This window comes from Syngnathus scovelli, chromosome 16 (genome assembly GCF_024217435.2).
Source record: "Syngnathus scovelli strain Florida chromosome 16, RoL_Ssco_1.2, whole genome shotgun sequence".
NCBI classification, from domain to species: domain Eukaryota; kingdom Metazoa; phylum Chordata; class Actinopteri; order Syngnathiformes; family Syngnathidae; genus Syngnathus; species Syngnathus scovelli.
In genome coordinates, this window is record NC_090862.1 from 5,462,244 (window position 1) to 5,474,493 (window position 12,250).

Below are 12,250 nucleotides of genomic sequence, written 5' to 3' on the forward strand. Positions count from 1 at the left end.
AAGCACATCTCATTAATGTCCAGCAGGGGTTTCTCCATAAAAAGTAATGCATTTTATGGAAGAAAACAGGACAAAGGCATTTGGAACCCAATTAAAACTCCCTGTTGAGTATGAGAACTGATGTTTTTTTTTTTTTTTATGTGATGAAAACAACGCTTACTTAACTGTACTAATTGATCAAATTCCCTTGTTCTTCTGCAAGAATAAAATGAGAACATCAAGCCGTTGTTGCAAAAGGATGTTTATTTTGAGTGGTAAATTTAAGTCACAGTAGTCACTTCCCCCTGCCAAGACAATCGTAATATTTATTTGAAAAAAAATATTTGCGCTTACAGGACTGTGGAATTGGTGCTGCTGGCCCTTTAAGAAGAGCAGGAGGAGGCGCGCCGAGCATCCTGGCTGCGGTGTTTTTGTCTGTCTGTCAGTGAGCGCTCTCAGGCCGAGGCGGCTGGACGGATTTACAAAGGCGGGGGGCAGGTAAGAGCAACCTCTTACTTCTATTTAATTTGCTGTTTTTAAAACAAAAGGAGTAAAAAAAAAAAAAAAAAAAGCTCTTTCATTGACTGCGATTGGCACGTGCATTGCTTGAGCCGCTAGCTTTGACTTTTTTTCACCCCGAAACAGTCGGTCCTATTTTATTATTATTTTTTTCCAAAAAGTAAGGTCGTTATAAAGCTTCTAAAATGCTCATTTGCTTTTAAACATTGCAAATTTGGCTGTTAAAATTAGTTTTCTTTCACGTCCTTTTTGCCATGTGATGAATGGGTCTCGTGCTCTCAAGCTAGCCAGATTTGCAATATTCGCTTTTATTATAATAATTTGAATCAAAATTCGAAATAGTCGTCCGTAGAACATTTATGTTAACGTTTTCATCCCGGTCAATTGTCTTCATCTATTTTGTGTGCATCCGATTTCTGTATCCAGTCCATCAATCATCTCGTGTATTGTTCTAAAGGTTCTAAAGGCTATTTATGTAGTGCGTGCTAATTGTTACAACTTGTTTGACCAAAGAAGTGTCAGCATTACGGCATAACATGTGACGCCCCACCCGCCCACCATCCATGCCTAAGGCAAATCATTTTTTACAGTGTCATTACTAAAAAAAAAAAACGCGAATATTCATGCAGCTGCTCAGGGGAGAGGGTGGGTCCGCGCTTTCTGCTCCTCATTGCTTCCAGATGTTGGTCCACTTTTTCTTTTTCACTCCCCCCCTCAAAATGAGCTTGTCTGGTTGGAGCTGTCCAGCGGCCGCCCGAAGCTTTGGCAGGGCTCCTCAATAGATGGATGACGGGTGACTGACCCAAAAAGTCCATCTGGGATTGTCTATGACACACTTTTATGGCAAGCTATTTGATAATAAGCCCGGTTGTCTGGGTTCTCAAGTGAACTGATGTCACATGTTGCTCTGATGAGAAATATGCGGACCACGGCAGGATGCGGGGGTGTAGTCACGGGCTTGGCTGGTACGCCACATGTACCGATCTCCTGTACAATGTGGCACTGTTGGCGCTGGTGTGCAGCGGGCCGCGTTCAATACCAGCGGTCGACCCGCTGAGTGCTGTGCGGCTCCTCTGTTTGTGTCACACTCGTTGAAGTGAGCCCACCCAACCGAATGCTTCAAAACCACCCACTGGAACCATTTTGTGACAACCGTAACACGACCCTTAGCTGTTCGCTACCAAACGTAACGGGATTCGGCATTGTTTTTAACTCCTGGGGACCCCGTGGAATTTCGTCTCTGGAATGCAATGCATCTCGTTGCAACTTTCGGACGCCCTCGCTGGGGGCTGCGATGGAATGCGGGGGTCATAAACCCCATTTGCACACCGGGCCACACGCCGGCAGGACTAATGAAATTACAGTCCGGAACCTGCGTGACGTTGCCGACCGAGTGCACGGCTTGATAATGAAGCATCTGTTCTTGTGCAACAATGCGATGTATCACTCAAATGTGGAAAGTTCCCTGATGAAAGAGAGCTTTTTTTTCTCTTGTTTAACATTCAAAGTGTCTTTAGAGAGTGCGTGGCGAAGGAAAACGACTTTTTAATGGACCTTAGCTGATGAATGAAAGAGTTCATCTTTGAGGTTTCATCAGGATAAAGGCAACGGGCGGCCTATTATTTCTAACGTGCAAGGTTTGAATCTTGAACGTTGCATACTCGGGCATTTAAAAAAAAAAAAAGTGTGTGTTCTTATGGCAGGAGTCTAAACAAATATGCTGTCCCAGTGCAAAAACATAGGCGGGTACTGTTTTCATCTGGGCATATGGTCTCATTGGGATGAAGAGGAAAGTCCAGTAATCCAACTTGAGCTTCCCTAATAGAATGGAAACCTGAAACTCAAACAACCGGGGGGATTGTGTCATCCACTACTTTTCAGTTTCAATATTATATTGTTCCAGGCTTATTAAATGAGGGAAGGAACCGATAAGATCTTCGGACTAAAATGACTTCCCGTGCTCTGGCATCCCATCTCCACCGGACCAGAGCATTTAACCTCATCTCCGATTTGAATAAGCGTCTTCCTTCCGTCTGGTCTTCATCTTCCTCCCTTGACGACTGCCGCCGCTGCCATCATTCTTAATCCCCACCCTCAATTAAACCCCCCCTTTTTTTTTTAGCTTGTTTCTTTCCGGTGCCTCTCCCTTGCTCAGTTTCCTGTTGTGATGACCCACTAGCCATGCCGCCGGGCGTTTACGCTCAAGGAGTAACGCGAGCCGCCCGGCCCCTCCCTCTCAGGCCAGCGCCAAACCGCTCAGCACGCCGCCATCCTTAACGCCTCCGTCCTGCATTTTAATGCGAGGCGCAGGGATTTTTCCAAAAGGGCAGAGTCCCGGTGGCGGCATCCCATTGGCCCGTCCGTGTCGCCGCATGCGTCACGAGGTCAGCAAATTCCAGCCTGCTAAGATCTCCTCATGTTAACAATCTACTTGTTCTACTGTATACATTTTACTGACGTATTCTATAGTGGACTGAAAGAAGCCATCTGTTTTCCACATGGAGGCAGACTCAGACGTCCCAGCGAATAGACACGTCCCTGCTGTTGTGTAACCGCTTGGTGCGTCTCCATTAAGATTCGTGGCCCCCGAGGAAAGAAAGTCTTGACCATAAATGAGCTTTAGTCGGGAGAGATAAAGTGCTCTCTCTGCCTTCTGCTCCTCATGAGCTCGCTCTTTTGTCCGAGTATTTTTAGACATGGAATGTAGAAATCATAGTCATCTTCCGGGGCGAAGACTTTTTAAATTACATATTGACTTTTTGTTAGTTCTGAGCTTGTGCGTGATCTCCTTCATGTGTGCGCTCGCCCATGTGGGACTTGACTATATCCTGGATTTGCAGTGATTCACACTAGTGGGCAAAAGTTTCCACTCAAAAAACGTTTCGCTTTACTTTCACGTTGAGTATGTTTGCCTTAGTTGGGAGGAACTGATACTATTACCGGGCCCTTGGGGGTTTCTCCGTTTTCCTGTAAAGCCTTCCTCCATGGGACCTCCACGCATTAGCGTTAATTACCCGGGAAATGTCATTGCAAATGTTTCTCCTGACAAATTGGAAGTTTTTACCTGAATTCAAGGCCTCAGCTGTGTTTGCGGATACGTAGGAGCGGGAAAGGCTTTGGACGGGATCCGTGAGTTCAAAGTATTTATGCACAAACGGCGGCTTGTAGCCTAAAAACGCTTCATCATCTTCTGTCTGAGCGTAGTGCGTGTTTCTTGGCCTCGACTTTGCACTAATCAGGATTCAAAGCGTTTAGTGGTGCGTTTCCTGGAAATCCAAACCACTTGAGTGTCAGGGTGTGGGTCTTAAACAACACTTGTGCATTTATTTGTTTGTTTTGAGGTGGGGACGTGCACACGCTGTCTGTCTTCCTCCGCAGATGCCCCGCCTCTCTTGATATTAAAACCAGCTGTGGAACGGAGGCCCTTGCATGAATGGCTCTTTGTGGTTTGCAGTCCGGCGAAAAAGGGTTGTTGCTACCCGGGCCACTCCGCCCTCACGACACGGCAGCGCCTCTGACGTGACACAATGAGCTCAGCAGCAGCGGCAACAACAAGGCTTGTTTTGATCTTTGGAAAAGGTCACGGCAAACTAGAAAAAAAAAATGGCCGTTGAAGTTTGACAGTCAGCAGACGCGGTCACACTACTCCCTACACAGCAAAGGAATGTAAAGCCTTGATAATGACAAACTGTACTTTTGGTTTGATCCACCATCTTGTGTTTGTCATGTTATGACGTCACATTGTTTTGCTGTCACACCCGGCGGTTGAAACACAAGGTCAGATTTATGGTCCCAAACCGCAATCTGATTGGTGGAATTGTGGTTTCCGTCTCCTGACCTTAACCGTGAATTTGAAGGTGACTCGTGCAGCTGTTCAAAGAACACATTTCGCAATCAACCCCCGAGGAGATGCTCGGCCGCCTCGGAGCTACCGGCCGCGCAGCAAGCAGGTCAAACTGTGATCGGCGTCTCTTTATTGTTCACATCGGCGGTGTCTCTCAGAAAGCTTGGAATGTTTTTGCTGGCGCTGTAAGTAGTGTTTAGAATGTTGCGTGGGCCGGCCTCTTCCACCCAGACATCGGGCTCTTTTTATCTCTGAGTCAACAACTTTAATGGCGTAGCGAACCATGTCTGATGGCTACAATCTTACCTTTTTTTTTTTTTTTTTTTTGATGACTAATAGTTGTCGTTCATCGCTTTAAACCTTCTTTTCTTGTTTTTTTGCAGGTGGCGGCCTAAGAAAGCAAAAGAAGGACGGCAGTTAAAGAAAAACCGGCGACGAGCGAGCCCCCGTCGTTGCTGGTATGAAACGGAAAATATGCTCTTCTTAATTCAAAAACCATTCTCGGGCTTGGGAAAGTTAGTGGAAAAAAAAAAAAAAAAAACTCTGACTTTGCAACAGTGAGATTTAATCCTTTTGTAATGGCAACAGCAGTGAGGTGACTCAGTTCGAGTGCAAGCGGTGAGTTTGATACACTTGGAGGAGTCACAACCACATCGATTTGAAACTCTTCGGGGTGGTCCCGAGCTTTTGAAAGAAAATCTCTACACGTCCTGTGAATCACATCTCTTGCAGATAGCGACGCGCGGGAGTGCCGGGGAGGTCAAACGTGTAATGTGAAAATCTTACGGGACATTCCGCAGATGTGCGTGGAGCGCAGGCTGACCCGAATCTTTCCCACGACGGGTTTTTAATCTTAAAGGCAAGGCAGTGGAGGAGTGAACCTCCATTAACTTGACACGCAGATGCACTGGAAGGGATCACCGCAAAGGGGGCGGAGCTAGTCTTTTTTTTTTTTTTGTCCTGCATGAGGTTGAAAATGGCAGTATGACGACTTTTATTTTTTTTTTGTTTAAAGGCTTCGAAAATGAGCGAGAACAGGCCGTCTCTGTTAGTTTATCATCTCAATGGAACTCTCAGTGCAAAACGTGCACGCGGGGGAGAGTGCATGACTGCCAACGAGACAGATGCGGAGGGAGGCTTGTTGCTGAGGGCGTTAACCGCCCCCCCCCCTTTTTTTTTTTTTCTTTTTCGGGCGCTCAGAGTTGAATCGTGTCTCGGCCGCCAGTCGAGGATGTTTGGTTGCGTAGCTGCACACTCTAATTATATCTCATCAACTGTCCCCTGTCAACTCCGCCTCCTCGCACGCACACACACACTACTCTGCAGAACACCAAACATCAGTGTGACACTTTAATTCCACACTGGAGATATAAACAGTCCCAAAACGAAACACAGCGCCTTCATCCTTGATTCTGATCATTCCACATCACTGATTTGTCTTCGTGTATTTCCCATCACCCATTTTCCTGGTCGCCATAAATCCTGCTTGTGAAAAGTCATCCAAATATCTGCTGGAAAGACAAATTCCTCTCTGGAAGCGTGCTCCAATATTTTGGCTTACTCATCAAACCTATCAAACTACAGGAACTGGCTCTCTTTTCAACAGCCAAAGTGGCTACGCCTCAATGTCAAAATGGCCTCGCTTGTACTGTATGTAAGAACGTGTGTGTGTGTGGTGGTGTTGGTATGAGCGGGTGATGAAGGGCGCAGATAAGCGGAATGGCAGCGAGACATTAAACTGACTCGGGGACTTCAAACATACCAAGTTCATTTAGTCAGCGTTTCCAAGCGTCTTACTTTGCAGCAGCAAGCGAGCCACAAAAGAGAGAATATCCCGAATTTAAAAAGTGACAGCCGTGATAATGATAATGATTTAATCCATCTACACAGAAACTCATCTGTCTGAATCGAGTTAAATATTACATCTGCTAGGACCGAGGAAGTTAATTTTTTTCCAAACTGTGATGCGGGCTGAGCTTGTGGTAGGAACAAACGGTCATGTGTTTGAGAAAAATACATCACGCTCCTACGCAATTAGCACAGAGCACAGTTGGACCAGCTGAGAACTCCTGATCATCAGCTGACGTTTGGACAAATGGTGGAGAAAGCAACTGGAAAGAAACGGGAGGGAGGAGGGGGCATCGAAGACCTTAAGCTCGATTTTTGCGAGGCAGAAGTTCGCGTGCGCAGACGATTCCTAATAAGGCTGCGAGTCTCAAATCTCTGTCCTGGAATTGGCTGCCAGGAAACTTTTCCCCCCGTAACTCTTCTTCTACGCAGACTAAGAAGAGAAACAAACACGCACCGGCGACTGTGACCCACCACGCTCTGAAAAATGGACGGATAAAATTAGCCAGACGGGGGGGGTGGAGCAGGATGGCGGGGGGTCAATCTGGAGTCACACAATAACAATGATGTGATGAAAAAGTGAAAGTGAGGACGTGTCTTGCGTGTTATCCAGTGTCGCCGTGGCAACTGCTGAAGTCAATTCAAATGTTTCTGTTCCTCTTCCAGGTGACAAGTTTCCAGCAGCCGCCTGCCTTAAAATGGCTCAAGTGCTGCATATGGAGTCCGGCTTCCCAGGTACGTCTGAGTTGACCTTCATCCCACGGTGACGCAATGGGAAAAGAAATGATCATTGGAGTGACGTCTTTGCAAGGGAGGCCGTTAAATCACATCCGGCCGCGCAAATAAAACTTGATCCCATTTTCTAAAGTCTGAGCCCAAGATTAGACGCAGATTTCCTTTTGTTTAAAGTTGATTTCCTTCCGCTGCAGGGAAGCTCAACTCGCCGGCTCCCCCCTCCCTCCACGGCAAAGAGCAGGAGGCGCCCTACTCAGTGGAGACCCCCTATGGCTACCGTCTGGATTTGGACTTCCTCAAATATGTCAACGACATCGAGAAGGGAAACACTATCAAGAGGGTGCCCATTCAACGGCGGCCGCGCTACGGCTCGCTACCCCGCGGCGGCTATGGCTACAGCGGCTCCTGGTGGACCTCCACGGAGTCTCTGTGCTCCAACGCCAGCGCCGACAGTCGCCACTCCTCCTTCTCCTACTGCGCTCCGGGCTACCACACGACACACAGGCCCAACTTCAGTACCGCCCGCGTGGAGAAGACCTTGTTGGATGCACGTCGGAAGCTGGAGGAGGAGAAGGAAGCGAGGAGGTTCTCCAACTTGGGCAGCATGCACAGCAGTGTGGTGGGTTCCAACACCTCCATCAGTAGCGCGCACAGCTTCAACCGGGCCCATGGTGCAGCAGCAGGAGGGGGTGGAGGAACCTTCACTCCTATAAACTCTGGGCTGTCCACGCCGGTGACGCCCACCCCGGCCCACCTGCAGCATGTCCGGGAACAGATGGCGGCCGCCCTCAGGAAGATCCGAGACCTAGAGGAACAGGTGAAGACCATCCCCGTGCTCCAGGTGAAGATCTCCGTGCTGCAGGAAGAGAAGCGACAGCTCAGCGTCCAACTGAAGAGCCAGAAGTTTCTGGGCCACACCATGGGCTTCAACCGAGGCCGGAGCCGAGGCGAGCTATACATCGACATTCCTGAAGAAGAAGTGAGCGCAGGAGAGAAGGTTCCCAACAAGCCACCTGGGCCGACGTCTCCCACCGCGCCAGAAGGCTCTAAACAAGACTCGGGATGCGAAATCGAGGACACTGTTATCGTGGCTGGAGCCAGGCCGGATGCTAAACGGGAGCTGCGCACAATCGGAGTGGGACCGGAAGGTGAGAGGAGCAGTCGGCAGGTGGGGGTAGGCGTTCGGGAGGTGGACCTGGGGCTCCTGCCTGAGGCTGAGGCTCTGAAGAACCAAGTGGTTCATCTGGAGGCTCAGCTGAAAAGAATGATGGAGGAGCTGCACGCCACGCAGCTGCAGGCCACGTCCGCCCCGAAGGACGAGGGCCCTCGGGCCGAGCACCCGGTGATGGCCACCACCATGGGCTGGCAGGAGCTGCAGGACGGCAACCTGCAGACTGTGGTCAGCTTCACGCAGCAGTCCCCGCACAGGCAGCAGAGAACCGTTGGCATCCAAGTCTACACGCTGGAGCGGCCCACCGTGGTGGAGGTGGGCTCTCTGCTCCGAGCGGTCGGCTGCAGCCCGCCCCCTGGTGCCTCAGCAGGTACTGGAAGAACCATTCTAATTTCATTTTAGGTAAAGGCCAAGTTGTCCCTACAACTTATCGTTTTCTTCTCCAGAAGCTGCGACGGGGTTACCAATTGCAGTCAGCTCCAAGCAGGTGCGCGACATCCTCAAGAGCGAGTTGTCAACGTCTGTGCCCATACCCAACGTCGCTGTCGGCACGGCCGGCGATCAGATTACCGCCGTGTACTTCAAGGAAGACGAAACGCGCCTGCAAGGAGGCCCCGAGACGCTTCAAGACGCCACAGGTAAGCTGTTGTTGGAGACGCTGCTCCATTCCGCTGTTTTTGAAGCGACTGATTGGAACCTTTTGCACAGCCTCGTCTCCCCAATCCTCCCTGAGGTCCATCATGAAGCGCAAAGCAGAAGGGGAACCCGGCTCTCCATCCACCAAGAAAAACTTGCACTTCATTGGCGTCAATGGGGGGTATGTCTCATTTAACAAACGTTAAGTGGCGTCCACGTTTTACGCCACTTCCGACATGTGTGGCTATTGACATACAAATATTCACACGTTGTTTGGCCTCAGTTACGAGTCGACGTCGTCCGACGACAGCAGCAGCTCTGACGAGGAGAGCGACTCTAGCGAGTATCACGAAGCCAGGGAAAAACTGCCAGAGTCCACGGCCGAGCACCAGCAATCCTCCCGGCCTCTAGAGGGCGACGTTCCCCCGCAGACAACAGTCCACTCGGCAACCGAGCGCTCCGACTCTCCGCCTGCAGCCAGGGACACATCTCAACAGTCACCAGCGACCGAGTCTGCGGCACCAGAATGTTCCCCCCAGACTTCAGCGCCCGGCGCCAGCCCGGCTGCCACGTGTCCAGCAAACGGTTCTGCCTGCCAGGAGAGTGTCGGCCCGACATTAGCCACCAGCACTGAATCCAAGTCGGCCGTGACCTCCTCAGCAACCCCTCAGTGTGCCACTCAGAGTTCAGAAGTTGCCGGGCAGCAGGCGGACCCCGCGGATCCCTCAGAATCTGAGTCTGTGAGCGTCCCCACAAAACAAATCAGGTAAGCGCAAAAGTGATTTGCAGATGGGCAAAACGGCACAATGACAAATTCAATGTCATCATTCCAGGTTGGAACTAAGCGACAGCCTCGTGTCGGCTCTTCATGACCTTCAGAAGGCCCTCGGAGAGCCCAACGCCTTCAGCCAGCAAGGAGCGGTATGCCAACTCGCCGTCCTCACTGCCAGAAAGGACTTCAAAACTTTTGTGCAAGTCACTTTTGCTTGACGTGTGTGTCCTCTTTGCGTGTTTGCTCAGAGGGAGGCTTACACCAGCGTGCTGCAAGAGTGGCTGCGCGTGTCCTGCCACAAAGCGGCGGACGTGGCGATGGTCCGGGCCTACATGGATGCTTTTGCTGCCATCTCGCCTCAGCTGCTGCAGTTCATCATCAACATGGCGGACGGCAACGGGAACACGGCGCTGCACTACACCGTCTCACATTCCAACTTCCCCGTGGTCAAACTGCTGCTTGACACCGGTGAGTTGTATCCATTTGATGTTTGTTAAGAGTCTTAAAGTATTAAATCGTACTTTTTTTCACAACAGGTCTGTGTAATGCCGACAAGCAGAACAAGGCGGGCTACACGGCTATCATGCTCACCGCTCTGGCTGCCTTCCATTCTGACAGCGACCTTCAAGCCGTCCTGCAGTTGCTGCGAACCGGGGACGTCAATGCCAAGGCCAGCCAGGTGCGCCCTCTACTGCTCATTTGCTGTTACTGCAAGATCAGGCCATCATAGCATTAGCAATGTTTCTTGTCTTACCAGGCCGGTCAAACGGCGCTGATGCTGGCGGTCAGCCACGGCCGGGGGGACATGGTGCGAGCCCTCCTGTCCTGCGGGGCCCAGGTCAACATCCGCGACGAAGACGGCTCCACGGCGCTCATGTGCGCCTGCGAGCACGGTCACGTGGACATTGTGCGACAGCTACTATCTGTGCCTGGCTGCGACGCCACCCTCACTGATAATGTGAGCGTGTTAGCTTAAAATGCTTTTTTTTTTTCCACATAAGAAATTCTTCTGTCAAAATACAGAATGAAAAATCTCCATGTTCTTCTGCTGTTGTGTCTCAGGATGGCAGCACTGCGCTCTCCATCGCGCTGGAGGCCAGCCAGAACGACATCGCCGTGCTTCTCTACGCTCACCTCAACTTTGCCAAGCCTCCCTCCCCTGTAAGTCAACTTTTTCATCATCTTCACACCTATGGAAATATGGAGAATTTTGGAGGTTGCCAAACTTCTCCTGCTTTTTCATCCAAATTCAATTTTCTTTCCTCTTTTAGGTTTCTCCAAAATCTCCTCTGCTGGGCTCTTCTCCTCCTGCCAGTGAAACAAAATGAAAAGTCTCCCGTTGTTAGCGAAGCACATTTTCAGTCGCCCGTCCGTATTTTTTTGTTTGTTGTGTCTTATGAGCGACTGAACTCCACGAAATAACACGCGTGTTGGGAAGAACATGATGTCAGCCATGTGGAATAACAAAAGCAACAAGTGTCCTTGATCGGTTGCGTCCGCTTTCTCACCACCGCGACAGTTTTATCAGTATTTATACACCAAATGTTATGTATTCTATTTTTGATAGTTTTTTCTTAAATCTGATTTACCTCAGGACCTTGGCGGATGACTATTTTTATTTTATTCGCGCCAGCCAACAAATGAATACATTTGATAAGGTACTATAGTGTTTGTGAAGGAACAGAAACAGAAAGTGACTGATGAGTAAGAAGGAAGTGTGTAAGTTATACGGAAATAATATATGTCCCTTTCGACTGGTAGCTATCACACCGGAAATCAAAGTGATGTCAACATTTCACACTTTTTTATGCCCACTAAACATCCATATTCACTTTGGAGCAAGTCACGTTTTTATAAAGGTGTTTAATTTAAGCATCGATCTTTTTTTATACACTTTGGGTCACTGGCGGCGCTAGTGGGGGGGTCGTGAGGGCACTGGGCCACCTGAAATACGCTTGGAATTTTTGGTGTAATCCTGAAACTAAAAGAGGGACTACAGAATAAGTTTGTTTTAATTACTACTGTCTGATCATATTAATGGCTTTTCTAGGATTTCTGGATGGAGTTTTCACAAATGCGGGAAAAAAAAAATCATTGTCATTGGGTTTTGGTTGTTGTGTAACTTTTGAACATTCGACACATAAAGCTGACTATGTATAAATAAGACAATGAGTGTGTTTCTTGCTTCCTGATGTCATACTTGGCTGCCTACTGAGTTTCTGGCAACAACAATTTTATTATTTTATATTACATTTGATGTAGTGATTTTAAATGTGTGCATTTAAAATGATTTAATCTGAATCCAGCAACTATTCTGTTCTAATCTATGCATCATTTTTTAGTTTACAAGTGCAGTGACTCATTTTCAGGATTAAAAACACCAGATAAAATTTGGATAACTGAATTTGTGAAATATTATTTGAATGAGTGCAATTGCTCTATCTGAAAAGGTCACTACCTTCAATATTGACATAATTGCCACTGCACCAGTCTAGAAATAAATCTTCTTTAATATTTGGTATTTGTAGGGTTTTTAGAAATGTTTATTCTTTGGTATTTGTAGCGTGTCCAGACAAAAACATAATGGGCTTACATAAAGCATCATGCAATGAGTATAGAAAATGTCCACAAATTGAACTGATATAAAAGACAAATGAAACAAAGATTAAATAGAAAACGATACAATGTAACTTATATTAAATTTTAAAAAAAAGAGGAAGCCTTTTCATTTTTAATCATATCAAAT

General features: G+C 48.3%; 1 protein-coding gene across 1 annotated transcript; it reads left to right on the forward strand.

The window, feature by feature from the left end:
• The first annotated feature begins 332 nt into the window (after positions 1–332).
• kank2 (KN motif and ankyrin repeat domains 2) lies at positions 333–11,688 on the forward strand. The gene is made up of 13 exons (XM_049745420.2): positions 333–477; positions 4,726–4,800; positions 6,857–6,925; positions 7,120–8,466; positions 8,543–8,734; positions 8,805–8,913; positions 9,016–9,498; positions 9,566–9,653; positions 9,753–9,972; positions 10,041–10,183; positions 10,262–10,462; positions 10,567–10,665; positions 10,776–11,688. The coding sequence occupies exons 3-13, from the start codon at positions 6,889–6,891 to the stop codon at positions 10,830–10,832; spliced, it is 2,976 nt and encodes a 991-aa protein (XP_049601377.1). The 5' UTR covers positions 333–477; positions 4,726–4,800; positions 6,857–6,888; the 3' UTR covers positions 10,833–11,688.
• The last annotated feature ends 562 nt before the right edge of the window (positions 11,689–12,250 follow it).